This window comes from Micropterus dolomieu, linkage group LG01 (assembly GCF_021292245.1).
Source record: "Micropterus dolomieu isolate WLL.071019.BEF.003 ecotype Adirondacks linkage group LG01, ASM2129224v1, whole genome shotgun sequence".
NCBI lineage: Eukaryota > Metazoa > Chordata > Actinopteri > Centrarchiformes > Centrarchidae > Micropterus > Micropterus dolomieu.
In genome coordinates this window covers 42,523,128-42,537,813 of record NC_060150.1, presented here as the reverse complement: position 1 = coordinate 42,537,813, position 14,686 = coordinate 42,523,128, and the positions used below count along the sequence as shown (strand labels likewise).

General features: G+C 39.5%; 1 protein-coding gene across 9 annotated transcripts; it reads right to left on the bottom strand.

Annotated features, from left to right (window-relative positions):
* Positions 1-251: 251 nt before the first annotated feature.
* adgrg2a (adhesion G protein-coupled receptor G2a) lies at positions 252-13,857 on the bottom strand. Of its 9 annotated transcripts, none has more exons than XM_046036255.1 (23): positions 13,757-13,857; positions 13,633-13,676; positions 13,455-13,494; positions 13,302-13,336; positions 12,937-13,064; positions 12,719-12,836; positions 10,693-12,013; positions 9,496-10,603; positions 8,620-9,453; positions 8,135-8,223; positions 7,593-7,729; positions 7,347-7,503; positions 6,541-6,696; positions 6,106-6,228; positions 5,672-5,717; positions 5,476-5,585; positions 5,123-5,247; positions 4,743-5,011; positions 4,451-4,550; positions 3,363-3,649; positions 3,156-3,257; positions 2,398-2,514; positions 252-2,300 (listed from the first exon to the last, which is right to left on the bottom strand). In XM_046036255.1, the coding sequence occupies exons 1-23, from the start codon at positions 13,757-13,759 to the stop codon at positions 2,200-2,202; spliced, it is 5,550 nt and encodes a 1,849-aa protein (XP_045892211.1). In that variant the 5' UTR covers positions 13,760-13,857; the 3' UTR covers positions 252-2,199. The 9 variants fall into 9 exon arrangements, with proteins under 9 accessions (XP_045892211.1, XP_045892616.1, XP_045892288.1 ...); XM_046036660.1 differs by having other exon boundaries at positions 8,620-9,463; positions 9,731-10,603; XM_046036332.1 differs by having other exon boundaries at positions 8,620-10,461; positions 10,507-10,603.
* Positions 13,858-14,686: the final 829 nt, after the last annotated feature.

Sequence of the window (14,686 nt, the reverse complement as noted above, 5' to 3'; positions counted from 1 at the left end):
CTTTGTGTGTAGGGATGGTGGAGCACAGTGGCCGGGAAGGAACGTAGGCTTGTATTATTGAGTTTAGGTAGATGGTTGCGGAACCAGTAGTCCCTCTGTATACAAGCATTAGTGATTTTAATTTGATTCAGGAGGCCACGGGGAGTCAGTAGAGGTTGCTGAGTAATGGAATGACATGAGACTCACTGCTGCATTCTGAACAATTTATAGGGCATTGCAGTAGTTGAGAAAAAACATAACGATGGCCTGTACCAGACACTGGGTCTAAGTAATTTTCCTTTATTGATCATTCATACAGCAATAAACCCAAATGCCAGACAAAGGCCTCACACTACAAAATATTATAGATGCAATAAACGAATATAGAAAATATCCTTTAAAATTATAAATTCACCAGTTATCAGCTTTGATTATTTGAATTAAGTACATTGTTCCTGGAGGAATTAATGTACATAAAATTTATACAAAAAACTGTTTGGGGACCCACATTTTTTTCTTCTTATGAAAAACCAATATGCAGAAGTATTGAAGTGGTTAAACCTTTTGTTTTGCTACAAACTTAACTTGCACATTGCATGGACATAACAAAATAAAGAAATATCTTTTTATGCATTTGTATTATACTAAACAAGGAAACGTTTCCAATAAATACTACATTGGCAATGTGAGAACAAATCAGCAAAAGACATTTACAGTATGTAGTCCTACACAGTCAAATACTTACTTTACAGGTCAAACCCGTGAAACCGAAACATAGATAATATCAAATTCCATTAAGAGATTTGACTTATTATGGATAATTGAGGGGTAGTGCTGTGTAAAATGTAGGCTACATCTGGGCAGAAGTAATGTGTCATTTTCTGTAATTTTTAAAACATGCCACCAGTTCAAAATCATGTTCATAAGCAATTCTCATAAAACCAGAAAAAGTTAAGACATATCAAGCCAATAGAACGATGTGCAGTGTATTTTTTGAGCTGTAAAAGTAGACACTGATTATTATTTCAAGAATTCAAATGGCTACAGAATTTTTCTCATCTGCATGACCTTGCAATAGATTCAGAATTAAAATGAATTTATGCAGTTTGTGCTCATCACTGTAACATCTGTGTCTCTACCATCATTCACACAGCTTGCTGTCTCATTCGGTTCACGTTAGAGGTCACACTGTTCCGAGATTTGAAACCATGTAAAACTTTTAATAGCTAACTGCTGCCAATCTCTGGGGCCGACCTTCACAGGCTGTGATTGAACCGTGGGAAAAGCGGGTGTAGGACGCTCTGCTGAAGGTTACACAACACTGTGATAAGAGGGGAGTCTGCTAGGATCATAATTGGTGGCTTTTTCTGTTGAACACGTTTGTTAAAAGATTCCATGTAGACGTCAAACTCTCTGACTCAAAAAAGACAGGTAATGAGTTGAGGTTTTATTGTCTCCGCTTTACACGTACGCTGCTTGACCACACTTACATGCCACATGTTTTTTATGCTTGAAACAAATTCCATCCCAGAATGCCTTTGACACACCCCAAAAGAGGGATGTGAACTCTTTACTGAAAATAGAAAGGGGAAGGCCAGTGGAGTATTGTAAACACAATGGAAATATCTTAATTATTTAATGTTTGGGAACAAAAGGAATATTTCAAAAGACAGCAAAATAGCCTCACAACAATCTATACAGTGTTCTAGGCTACCGATTAAATGAATTTTGTATCTTTAACATACCAAACCCTGTCATACAGGTTACCGTCACGTTTACTGTTTACAGTACTACTTCTACGAGCTTTGAAACAAGCTATGCTGTCACAGCTGTTACAGTGAAACTATTACATCTTTCAGTCAGGAACATACCTACACTTCCTACTGCTAACAAGTCTCTTACATTATTTCTGTGTTCATTTATTCTACTATGGTGTAGAAAAGGTAACAAGTCACACTTTCAACTTGTTGCATTCAAGCAATGATCATAATCATACTGATCTCAGGTACTTCAGTCAAACTTCTCCTTGGTCCTTCATTACACCTTTTAAACCTTCATCTTGTCTAACACTGAGGATTTCCTACGAGCATCTAATCTTGTCATCTCTAGTCTCTTTTTTTGTTTACTGGAGCTGCAGGAGATCACCAATCTCTGACCGCCCTCTCGGCTCTCTCAGAGCATATAATTATTGTAATCACAAATTACCGCTTGACACGGTTGTCAGGCCTCTCCTTGCAGTGACAGATTTCTTCTGTGAATCTCGTTGAGGACGACGTCGCTGTTGGAGCCTTCAAATATTCCACTGTCCCCAAACACAGAGCCTTTGGGAGATGAACGCAATAATAGTCTAATTATATGTAGTGTAAGATTGTATAAAAATACAGGTCAGACATTGCAAACCGCGACGTGTGAACATACCGCTGTTGGTGCGATCACTGATGACAGAGGAGCTTCGAGTGGTAAAGAGGAAATCTGCAGTGGCTGCCGTGGTACCCGATGGATTCTTGTTGTTCTGTGTTGCCGTCCGACTCCATTCTGCAAAAAAGTGGACAACAGTTTGTTAATTAAAATATATGTTCTCATTATTTGCCAGATTTATCTCACAAATGACAATGGGAAGATAAGAACATGTATATTAATATCCATTAATATTGATATTTTTTCTCACTTCAGTTTGGGAGATAATCATTCTCTCAGTTCTGGAACAACATTTCTAATGTGGGCTCCAACTTCAGCCCTGTTTATTTTAGCTTATATTAGTTTACATTTTGGAAAATTGAGACCATTAAAAGACATGCTGTATCTCAATTTATCTTTAACTTATCTTAAATTATCTCAAGACAACCATGGATAACTTTGATATTAAAGAAAACTCCAGATTTTCAGGCAACTTCTGTAGTTACAAGGAGTGTCTTTGTTCTGATTTCAAATATTTATTTATGGAAGCAATATGATCATCAGAAATAACAGGGTAGATCAAAGTTATGACTCTAAAAAGGCATTGACGCAAATTTGGGTAATACCTTAATTTTTGCCATGAGCTGTGTGTCACAGCTGGTGATAAGCGGCCAAATCACCAGACACTAACTTACCTCATTCAGTATCTTGTCTCATGTCCCTTCCTAATCTGCCCAATTACATTATCAGAGGATATAAGAACACATTTAGATGCCCACCTGAGTTTTCAGCCAATCGCAGTCTTCCACAGCAAAGATAAGTTCTCCACTGTCTGCGGACATTCTCCTTTACAGCACAGTGGAAAACAAAGACAAGGAAACCTAGACAGGACAAACAGTAAAGAAATTAGCTTTTGTCAGTTTTATCAGAAAAGTGTCAAGTTTTTTTCAGTGTGGGAGTAGACCCCAATATATTTTACGTCTGACCTTGCAGAGTGTTGAATAAAGTGAAAAGGTAAACAAAGGGTAAGTAGAGGGGTCCCCAGGCGAACAGGGCGAAACCCCAGGTGAGGCCGAGCAGGATGACGAGGCCAGCGATGCTGCGCATGTCTGTCATTACTCCCCTGTTAGGGGACTGGTTCTGGGGGTTCTGCTTCTTGATCCGGGCCAGCTGGACCATAACCATGATGAAGACCAGCAGGCACAGAGCGAAAATCAGGATGAAGTAGGCCACGACACCCACGTAAAAGGCGACGTTACTACGCAGCCAACAGCTACAGGGGAATAGATAAAGACAGAAAGGTTCAGACTGTATTTAACAACAAAATCTTCAAAAGAAAAGTAATGCCTGCTCGCTATCGTCTGGGTGCGTGCCTACTAGGGTGTTGAAAGCTACTTTACTTGGTGTTCAGGTAGGTTAGCAGGGTGTCACCAGTTGTTTCGGTGTTCAATGTGGTTTGTAAGGCATTTCAAGGTGGTTGCTAAGCAGTTGCAACATCTGATTTGAATTTATTTTGCATGAGATATATGTGTTTAAAGATGAATGAACAGTGGATATTTTAAATGTACACTTAAACCTCTGGTGTAAATCAAAGGCCATGAAGATTCTGTTATATTTAGGTGTGCCACTAAGCCAGTAGTGCACAGTAGTTTTTTATCTCTCTCGCCCTCCAGTGGACAAATACATTAATGATAGGGATAATGAGGGGGAAAAAGGTTTTAGATTTATTCTTTCAATGTCAGTATTCCTGTGAAAATATTTTTTAAAAATCTTAATTTTATTATGATAAGCTTATTTTTTATTTCTTCTTAATTAAAAGGATTTTTTTCCTGAAGTACTGGATACTATGTTGGCCAATTCTCTACCCTTTGACCAAAATAAAAGAAGACCCTTTGGGCCAATCTAATATAATTGCAGACACGTTAAAAACAAACTTATTAACACACATCCAGGCTACTGGAAAAGTATTTTAGTGATTGCTCTGTTATGGCTGGTTGAAAAAAATCTAACTCAAATCTAACAAAACTCAAATGCTGTGTTTACAAAAGGTTATTAAAATTTAAGCATAACTTGCAAGTCATCTGAAGTGCCGTCTGTGTATTTTCCATACGTGACCAGGCCGTAGTTGTCTTTGTCCACTGATATTACAATGATCACCACTATAAGAGGAATCCCTGCAAAGACCAGGATGTTAATCAGCAGAATCATCTCATTATATCCAATAAAAATTGGTTTGAGAAGAAATAGGTGTTTAAATTAATACACTTCTAAAGTTGTTTTTTAAACATTTATAGAAATTAAAAATCAAGAAAAAGTTTTGTAAGGCATTGGTTGACAAAACACATTAGTTTGAAGCAGTTACTCACCCCAGCCCATCAGTGAGAACTTGAGCATGTATCTGCTGAGGTAGGGAGTGAACACCTGGATGACGCTCAGGTACATGTGCAGGGCTTCAAGCCCCGCCCAGGTGAATGATGTCAGCAGGAAGTAGTGCAGGAAAAAGGCAGTGCTAATGCACAGCCCGATCGCTGGGTACAGCGCCAGCCAGCCATCCAGCAAGAAGACCAGGTTGAGGAGAAGAAGGGACATGCAGAGCTGAACCAGAATCTTGGCAGGGATATCCCGGAGCAGTTTTCTGCATTTAAAGAGTTTTTTACAATAAGAGCTTAATTACCGTGGTTACGAGGTTTCTTGAATAAAGCTCAGATTGAAGGAGTCTTAGCTTTGTAAAGACATAGATTCTTACTGAAATAAAATATATGTCAGTAGAGTGACAGCAAGAAAAACAGCAGAGATCCCACAGCCGATGTAGGTGATGAAAGTAAGAATTTGTGCCTGCTGGCGGTCAGTTATTCCCTCTCTGGACAAATCCTGTATTTAGGACAGGGTACACACACAAATATACAGTGAATGCACATTGTACAATTTCTCACTTTAACCATGTAGAAAAAGGAAGTCACATCATTTCTGTTGCCCTTTCAACCTGTAATTTAGTTGTTCATTTAATTCCCTATATACATGTTGTAACTGAGGTTTGAAGCACTTTATTGATACTATTATTGTCAATAAACTGTATCACACACATTCAAACAAACGTACACGAACCAGCAATATTGCAAAAGATGTGAGATGGTTGCAGCTGCAGGTTGTGTCTTCCGCTGTGACGTTGACAACAAAGCAGCCGGCAGAGCTCCAACCTCCTCCACCACCTGAACAAGAGAAATACAGCAATCAGGAATATTAATACCTGTGGAGTTGGCTCCCAACTAACTTGATTTGGCATGCATGAATTCACCGTTCTGAGTGAAGTCCCAGAATGCACAGGAGGCCACGTAGTTTGCCTGCAAACCAAGAACAATTTAGGAGAAGAAAAGCATCACAGAGGAACTTTGAGTGGTCGTTTAGCAACGATTTTTAACCATTCATATAAGATAATTTACAGTAATTTACAAGTGACCTTTCTATTTTGAAAAATACTAAAAAAGATTTTCTATTATGTTTATAAATGACAAAATTTGGTATTACAATTGTGGTCGTATTGTTATTATACATTGTTATGAATTAATAATTTCTGGAGGCCATGAAGACAGACCTTTTAATAAATGGTAAATAATAAAAGGCTTAAATAAAATTGGCAATTACTTGTAGTATCTTAGTTATGTGTGATTCTTTATCTAGATGAATGGGTTCATGAGAAAAATAATGATTTTTTCATGCATGTTCACTTACATTTATGGGTTTAATGTTTTGGATGGTAAACTGAATGTTCTCAGACAGGTTGCTTATTGACAGATTGGCCACACTAGAGCTCAGGACTGGACTTACAAGGGTTTGGTTATCTAATGTTGCATCCTGCGAAAAAAAAAAAAAAGAGAGAGAGAGAGAGATGGACTCCTCTTGAAGTAAGGTAATATTTAATTAGCATTTCATTTAATCACAGTAATTGCTCTGATGAAAATATTTTATTATATAATCTTTTGTCCAACATGTTACAGCTGTTTCTTTTTTTCTATTGAACCATACCTGGCTTAAAAATAAAAACAAATGCTGGACTTGATAAGTAAAAAGTTGCTGCTTATAAATCATTAAATATGCACCGATAAATACTTCAATGCTCTGCGAAAGAATCTGTAGATAGATGACAGAAGACAAATCCAGGAGTACCTGGAAGAGGATAGATTTGGTGTAGAAAGTGAACTGGATCCTGCTGGCCTGCTGCTGCTGCTCAGGACTGAGACCCGAGGTGAGGGAGGAGGGCATGAATACAGACCCAAGAGCAGACGGCAACCTCTTGGACCGGGATCTGCTGAAGGTCTGGAGCTAGACAAACAAACGTTTAACAAATGGTTAATGACAAAGTCTGGTTCTTTGGTAGTTTTCAGCTGTGCTTTCCTTATGTGTTTAAGGTCAGGCAGTGCATTTAAAGACATTGGACCACCTGTTCCGTGAGATTGTGCTGAGATTTGATCAGTAGCGTAATCTACACCCTGAAAATTGCCATTTATATATACTCACAAAGATGTTCCCAAATACTAAAAAAGAAAAATGTCACACCAGTTGCTGTTGGAAATCAGTAAACAAATTTAGCAGTGTCAGTACAGTGTGCAGTATAGTGTGGTAGTGTGTCGTCCATGACTAATATGAGAGGCGGTCATGTGACAGTCACAGAGATATTAGATGATATAATATTGTAGCCTACACTTAGTGCAACACATGATGATACTAGATACTAGAACCTAAGGAAGATTGTGTAGTGAGAGAATTTTCCTAATTTTGGTTTAATTTTTCAGCTCATAATTTATTCTGATTCAGGGAATTTGATTTAGTTCTTAAGTCAGTGTGCGTTTTTGCCCTGTACATGACTCGTCTGACAGTTCTGGACTACATAAGATCGAATCTTTTCATACACGTGGTTCTTGCATGAGTCCCATTGTGTCTCGTGAAATGCAGTGAGACCAGATCTGACTTACCTGGACATTATCAGTGTTGAAAATGTCGACAGATGTTGCTGGAAAGTTGGTCCCATCAACCGTCCTCACTGCCAGAACAAGTGAATCTGAAGAGACGATCTCGCCGTCACCTGTGACAACCAGCTTAAGACCCACAGCATCTACCATTTGAATCAGCCTGTCAACAGGAAAGAAACAAAACAAAACATTTTAGAAACATCAGATGTACCTGAATATGTGTGTGGGTGAAGGTTGTGTGAGTTGTACCTGTTAGCAGACGCAGAGAGTGCCACTGAGTCAGCCCCCATCAGGTTGCTGATTACATTGATGACCTTTTGTCCCACTGCCTGGGAGACAGTGGGGCCCTCCAGAAATTTCTCCAACTCCCCCACCAACTGTGCGACCTACAACACCCATCAAACTCTAAAGTTTACTTTCACTGACTGATCTAACTTTCAAAACATCTACTGTCAACACACTGGCTGACACAACATTAAATGGAAACAAATCCCCACAAATATTTTGATGCTAGTATCTGACTGACATTCTTTTTGGTAAAGTAAAACTTGCATTTAAAAGATTTCGTTTGTATTTCCATTTGACCAGGTCAACTGAAGATAGAAATATTTACTACAGATATGTTGCTACAGACAGCAACACATCCAAATGATAAAAAATCTATCAAGCAGTCATTAATGACGTCAAGTTATTTGAAATATCCATAGATTTCTAGACAAAATGTGTAAAACTAGTTCAGATATTCATGTTATTGTGTTTCTGCGCATACTTCAATAGATCAGTAACTTCACCTGAAAAGAGTTGAGCTGAGATGCATCCTGTGTTTGATTCAGCAGCTCGTTTGCCTTTTGCTCCTGGGCATCTTGGCTTTTAGCTGTCTCTGCGGTGGTTGGGGAGGTAGTTCCAGCACCGTGGTGAGGAGTACAGCAAGTCGTCAAGTTGCATGCATCAATGATTCATGTATGGTGATATTGATAAAATAAATCACCATAGCGAAGCATAAAGTTTACTGGTCAAGGCCGTTACCAAGAAATCCTCCTATTAAAGCATTCAAGCATTCTATCAAAGAGGATAAAGGAACTATTCTAGTAATACATTTATTATGCTTTTATAACTTTATCCATGGACTGCACAATTGGCCACTTTCACAATTCATTAAAACTTTAAGAAGCATTCAAAAAAGCAAACTATTCCAGCCAGTTTGATTCACCATATTAAAAAGCTATATTTGTGTCTTTAATCAAAATTTAAATGTTGAATTCTTAACTATACGTACCAGGGATGGTTGTGGTTGTGCTGGTAAGGGTGGTGGTTTGGAGAGTTGTTGTAGAAGAATTAGAGGAAACCATTGCAGTAGTAGTGTTAATCTGGGGCAAAAGTGTACCATGGATAGTTGTAGTAGCTGTAGGGGTTGTGGAAGAAGTTGTGGCTTTATATTCAAGGGTAGTGTTAGCTGTAGTTGTTAAACTGACTCCTGGTCCTTTGGTTGCTAAGTCGAAATCAGCGGTTGAACTGCTTGCAGTTGAGCTCAGGTTGAAGCTGATTCCTGCAGTTTCGTTGAGCTTGATGCCAGTGGCAGCGGTGATGTTATTTTTGTTGGTTGTTGTGATATTATCAGTCACTTTCACTGTGGTGTCATGTACAGTCTGGTTGTTCAGTGGAGCTACTGTGGGTTTAGTGCTGTTGTCAACAACAGACGGCATACTGTCAACAGTTGAGTTTTTACTGGATGTTGTAGACATTGTCGTGTTTTTAAAAGGAGCAGTTGCGTTCTGTTGTGTTTCCCTGATAGGTGCAGTGGTTACACTGTCAGTGGCAGTTTTGTTTTGAGATACAGTAGTTGTGGTTATATTCTCAGCTGTAATGTAGTAGTTAGAAACTGTAGTTACATTATTCACTGATGTGTGATTAGGAGATGGTGTGAATGAGCTAACTGTTGTAGTAATTGTACTGTTGTGTTTTCCAGAGCTGCTGGCTATCGTTACATTGTGCTCTGTTGTGTGAACAGGAGAAGGTGTAACTCTGGTTACATTGTGCTCTGTTGTGTGAACAGGAGAAGGTGTAACTCTGGTTACACTGTGCTCTGTTGTGTGAACGGGAGAAGGTGCATCTCTGGTTACATTGTACTCTGTTGTGTGATCTGGAGGTGCATCTCTGGTTACATTGTGCTCTGTTGTGTGAACGGGAGAAGGTGTGACTCTGGTTACATTGTGCTCTGTTGTGTGAATGGGAGAAGGTGCATCTCTGGTTACATTGTGCGCTGTTGTCTGAACAGGAGAAGATGTAACTCTGGTTACATTGTGCTCTGTTGTCTGAACGGGAGAAGGTGTAACTCTGGTTACATTGTGCTCTGTTGTGTGAACGGGAGAAGGTGTGACTCTGGTTACATTGTGCTCTGTTGTGTGAACGGGAGAAGGTGTAACTCTGGTTACATTGTACTCTGTTGTGTGAACGGGAGAAGGTGTGACTCTGGTTACATTGTACTCTGTTGTGTGAACGGGAGAAGGTGTAACTCTGGTTACATTGTACTGTGTTGTGCGATCTGGAGGTGCATCTCTGGTTACATTGTGCTCTGTTGTGTGAACGGGAGAAGGTGTGACTCTGGTTACATTGTGCTCTGTTGTGCGATCTGGAGGTGCATCTCTGGTTACATTGTGCTCTGTTGTGTGAACGGGAGAAGGTGTGACTCTGGTTACATTGTGCTCTGTTGTGCGATCTGGAGGTGCATTTCTGGTTACATTGTGCTCTGTTGTGTGAACGGGAGAAGGTGTGACTCTGGTTACATTGTGCTCTGTTGTGTGATCTGGAGGTGCATCTCTGGTTACATTGTGCTCTGTTGTGTGAACGGGAGAAGGTGCATCTCTGGTTACATTGTGCTCTGTTGTGTGAACGGGAGAAGGTGTGACTCTGGTTACATTGTGCTCTGTTGTGTGATCTGGAGGTGTAACTTTGGTTACATTGTGCTCTGTTGTGTGATCTGGAGGTGTAACTCTGGTTACATTGTGCTCTGTTGTGTGAACGGGAGAAGGTGTATCTCTGGTTACATTGTGCGCTGTTGTGGTATCTGGAGGTGTAACTCTGGTTACATTGAACTCTGTTGTGTGATCTGGAGGTGTAACTCTGGTTACATTGTGCTCTGTTGTGTGAACGGGAGAAGGTGCATCTCTGGTTACATTGTGCTCTGTTGTGTGAACGGGAGAAGGTGTGACTCTGGTTACATTGTGCGCTGTTGTGTGATCTGGAGGTGTAACTTTGGTTACATTGTGCTCTGTTGTGTGAACGGGAAAGGTGCATCTCTGGTTACATTGTGCTCTGTTGTGTGAACGGGAGAAGGTGTGACTCTGGTTACATTGTGCTCTGTTGTGTGATCTGGAGGTGTAACTCTGGTTACATTGTGCTCTGTTGTGTGAACGGGAGAAGGTGTAACTCTGGTTACATTGTACTCTGTTGTGTGAACGGGAAAAGGTGTAACTCTGGTTACATTGTGCTCTGTTGTGTGAACGGGAGAAGGTGTAACTCTGGTTACATTGTACTCTGTTGTGTGAACGGGAGAAGGTGTATCTCTGGTTACATTGTGCTTTGTTGTGTGATCTGGAGGTGTAACTCTGGTTACATTGTGCTCTGTTGTGTGAACGGGAGAAGGTGTGACTCTGGTTACATTGTGCGCTGTTGTGTGATCTGGAGGTGTAACTTTGGTTACATTGTGCTCTGTTGTGTGAACGGGAGAAGGTGTGACTCTGGTTACATTGTGCGCTGTTGTGTGAACGGGAGAAGGTGTGACTCTGGTTACATTGTGCGCTGTTGTGTGATCTGGAGGTGTAACTCTGGTTACATTGTGCTCTGTTGTGTGAACGGGTGAAGGTGCATCTCTGGTTACATTGTGCTCTGTTGTGTGAACGGGAGAAGGTGCATCTCTGGTTACATTGTGCTCTGTTGTGTGAACGGGAGAAGGTGTGACTCTGGTTACATTGTGCTCTGTTGTGTGATCTGGAGGTGTAACTTTGGTTACATTGTGCTCTGTTGTGTGAACGGGAGAAGGTGTAACTCTGGTTACATTGTGCTCTGTTATGTGAACGGGAGAAGGTGTGACTCTGGTTACATTGTGCTCTGTTATGTGAATGGGAGAAGGTGCATCTCTGGTTACATTGTGCTCTGTTGTGTGATCTGGAGAAGGTGTAACTCTGGTTATATTGTACACTGTTGTCTGTGACAATGCAGTTGTGTTAAATGTTGACGTTGTAGTTTGTAATGTTGAGTTGACAGAGGATACTGTTATGAATTCAGTTTTGTTTTGGTGTGCTGTGGTCATGCTTTGCAGTTTTGTATTTTCAGTGGGCATCAGCAATGATGTGTTATCAGACATAGTTATGTTTTGTGTGCTGATTTGGAGGACAGGTTGTGCTGTTGAGGACTGTGAACTGTTAATTGTTGTTAGTGAAGTAGCCATGTTAGGCTGAGCTTTTCCTTGTGATGCATTTGTCTGTTGGACTGCTGCAGTATTTTCAGCTGCTGTGTAAGCTTGTTTAGTAGTATTGGTCACCAACATTGGTGAGGTTTCAGTAGCTGTAGTAATGTTGCTGCTGGTCAGAGTGGGAGCCTGTGTTGTGCTTTGCTTGGTTGTGGGAGGGCAGCTGTCAGACAGAAGTACAGCAAGCGTCTCATTTGCCTCACTAAAAAAGAACACCAAAATATAAAACTTAAATTAGGTGAAATACTTTATTAACTTCATTGCAGGAGGCCAATGTCTTGGGTAAGGGCAATGGTAGCAGTATTAAGATTAGGATTATTACAATTATTACTTCACATATAAAATAACCTGAAGCATTACATTTTAAAGGCATATTAACCATTTTGGTCGGATGAGAAGATTGATACCACTCTCAAGTCTGCAGTGCAAGTATAAAGCTACTGCTAACGACCAATTAGCTTAGCTTAGCACAAAGACTGGTTGCGGGGGGGAAACAGCTATGCTGCCTGCGTCCAAGCCTAACAAAATCGGCTTACTAACACCTTGTAAACTCATTAATTAAAATGTCATATCTCGTTTGTTTAATCAGTACAAAAACTGAAGTGTAAAAATTATACTTTCCCCTGTTTCCAAGCTTTTTTAATTTTGTAGACACACTTTGCTTTATAATTGACATTTTCCCTCAGCCTGACTCATCTATAAACTGAATTTGCCAGAATGACTATAAACATCATCAAACATCCTTTGTTTCTCTAGTTCCCTTTTTCCACCAAAAGAAGTGCAGCTTGTTCTCTAACAAACAGAAAAAGCATCTCATCTAAAGAGATTGCATGACTGTAAACCAAAGAAAAACATAACTATATTGGTTTTCAAAAGCCACCACCAGAGAAATGTTTTATACATTTACCATTTAAGCAGAGTGGGGTCAGACTGACAGACGTCAGAGGTCAGCAGGTCACTGGCAACCCAGGTCAGGTTGGACGCCAACAGAGCACTGACAGGCAAACCAGGACCACCACAGGCCACTGCAAACAAACGGAGCACCATCAATAATATATACACAATATCTATTTATATATTATAGAGGTTTCATATTAGGGAAAAATTATAAATATGGAGACTAACCCATGCGTGTAAGTGGCTTTTCATTTGTTATGCCAATGTTGCTATCAATGAGTTGTTGCATAAGTTTATTCAGGGAGCAGCTATTGACAGGGCCAGACATCTCCAGTATCACCATGCAGCTGTACAACCTAGAGACCAGCAGCAAATGGGTTAAAAAAGCCACCTTTACATACTGGTATTTACCATATTTATGATCAAATACATTATCATCAATAGTGCATTCCTGGAGTTATCCTGTATTGAAATATTATGATTTTCTTTAACACTGTGCCAAAATTCAACCTTGTACTTCCTCTTTCCCAATGGACTCAGAACATTGATTAGGCTATGTCCACATAACAGACAAGAGGAAGAAACACGCCTACCTCTGTTTATTCCCATGGCATTCCAGATGAGCGCCCTGGATAAAGAAACAAATTTATGAAGCATGATTGATGGCTCTAGATCAATGAAAGTACATCTGTGTGATTTTATAAGGTTTGGGTTAATGCCAAACCGTCGTCTGCAGTAAGATTTACCTGGTAGCTCTTTGAAATCTCAGAATCTTGGCACAGTGAACTGGAAACAAAGAATTGTCCATATGTATGAATGTTCACCACCAAAACCCTTTCTTATTCAGTATTAGGTTAACCTGTTCAATAACTTTCAACACATCATTTTATTTTGCAGCCTATGACATTGAGGATAGAGACTTACGATGACATTGTTTTACATTTGCTGGCTGCTCCAAGTGTCAGCAACTGCCAAATAAGGTTAGAAAGTCAGCACATGTCATATATACAATAGTAAATATAGTTCATTCATACTGTAGTATACATACCATTCTTTTTAGGAGATCAATGGTAACAAAAGCACTGGTAATATTAATTCTTGTGGCAAAAAACTGGCCTGAAAAACAAAAAGTTGTTGTTGTCAGGGGCAGTTTAGGACACACCTACTTCTGAGACTTTGTTTCAGTTAAAGGAATAGTTCAGTATTTTGGGAAATACACTTAGACGCGTTCTGCAGAGATTTAGATAATAAGATCAATACCACTCTCAAGCCTGTAAATTAAATATAAAGCTACAGCCAGGACACCATAGCTTAATATTAGCGTTAGCATAAAGAGTAGAAGCAGTGTGAAATAAATAGCCAAAGGTACAAAGGTCAAACAAATCCACCTATCAGCACCTCTAAAACTCATCATTTAACACATTATAGATTATATCTAATTTGTTTAAAACTATTTGTGGTCATTAACAGGATTATGTGTCAAGTTTTTTGCCAAGCACCAGGAAGTCAAAGTACGAATTTTTTCTCTATTTATTTGTAGAAAAGTAATGACAAGGCAACATATATAAGCAACATTGCAAAGGATACATACAACACATAAGCCAACAGAGATACAAAATGTTAGTTTGTGAGCCTCAGAGATGCTGGTAGGTGGATTTCTTTTTACCTTGGAAGGAGTATAGCCAAGCAGATTCCCTCTAGTGGAGCTAAGCTAACATGATAGCCTGCTGGCTGGAGCTTTATATTTGTCATACAGATGAGTTTGGTGTCAATCTTCTCACTAATCTCTTGGTATAAAAGCCAAAAAGTAAATTAAAAAACTATTAAATGGTAACATTGTGTTCTGTAGTGTGAACGGTAGAAAAGTCCCTAAAATATTACTAATTTCATTAACATCCCATACAGTCTTAAGTACACAATTACATTTAGCAGCTGTGTGTGGAGGGATATTAACACATACTATATATACACAAACATT

Excerpts from the sequence above, each read along its gene's own strand:
- adgrg2a (XM_046036124.1), bottom strand. Across the intron at positions 12,837-12,936 it reads AAAGCCACTTACACGCATGG|TGGCCTGTGGTGGTCCTGGT; the intron begins GTTAGTCTCCAT and ends GTTTGTTTGCAG. Across the intron at positions 5,248-5,475 it reads TTGCAATATTGCTGGTTCGT|GATTTGTCCAGAGAGGGAAT; the intron begins GTACGTTTGTTT and ends TCCTAAATACAG.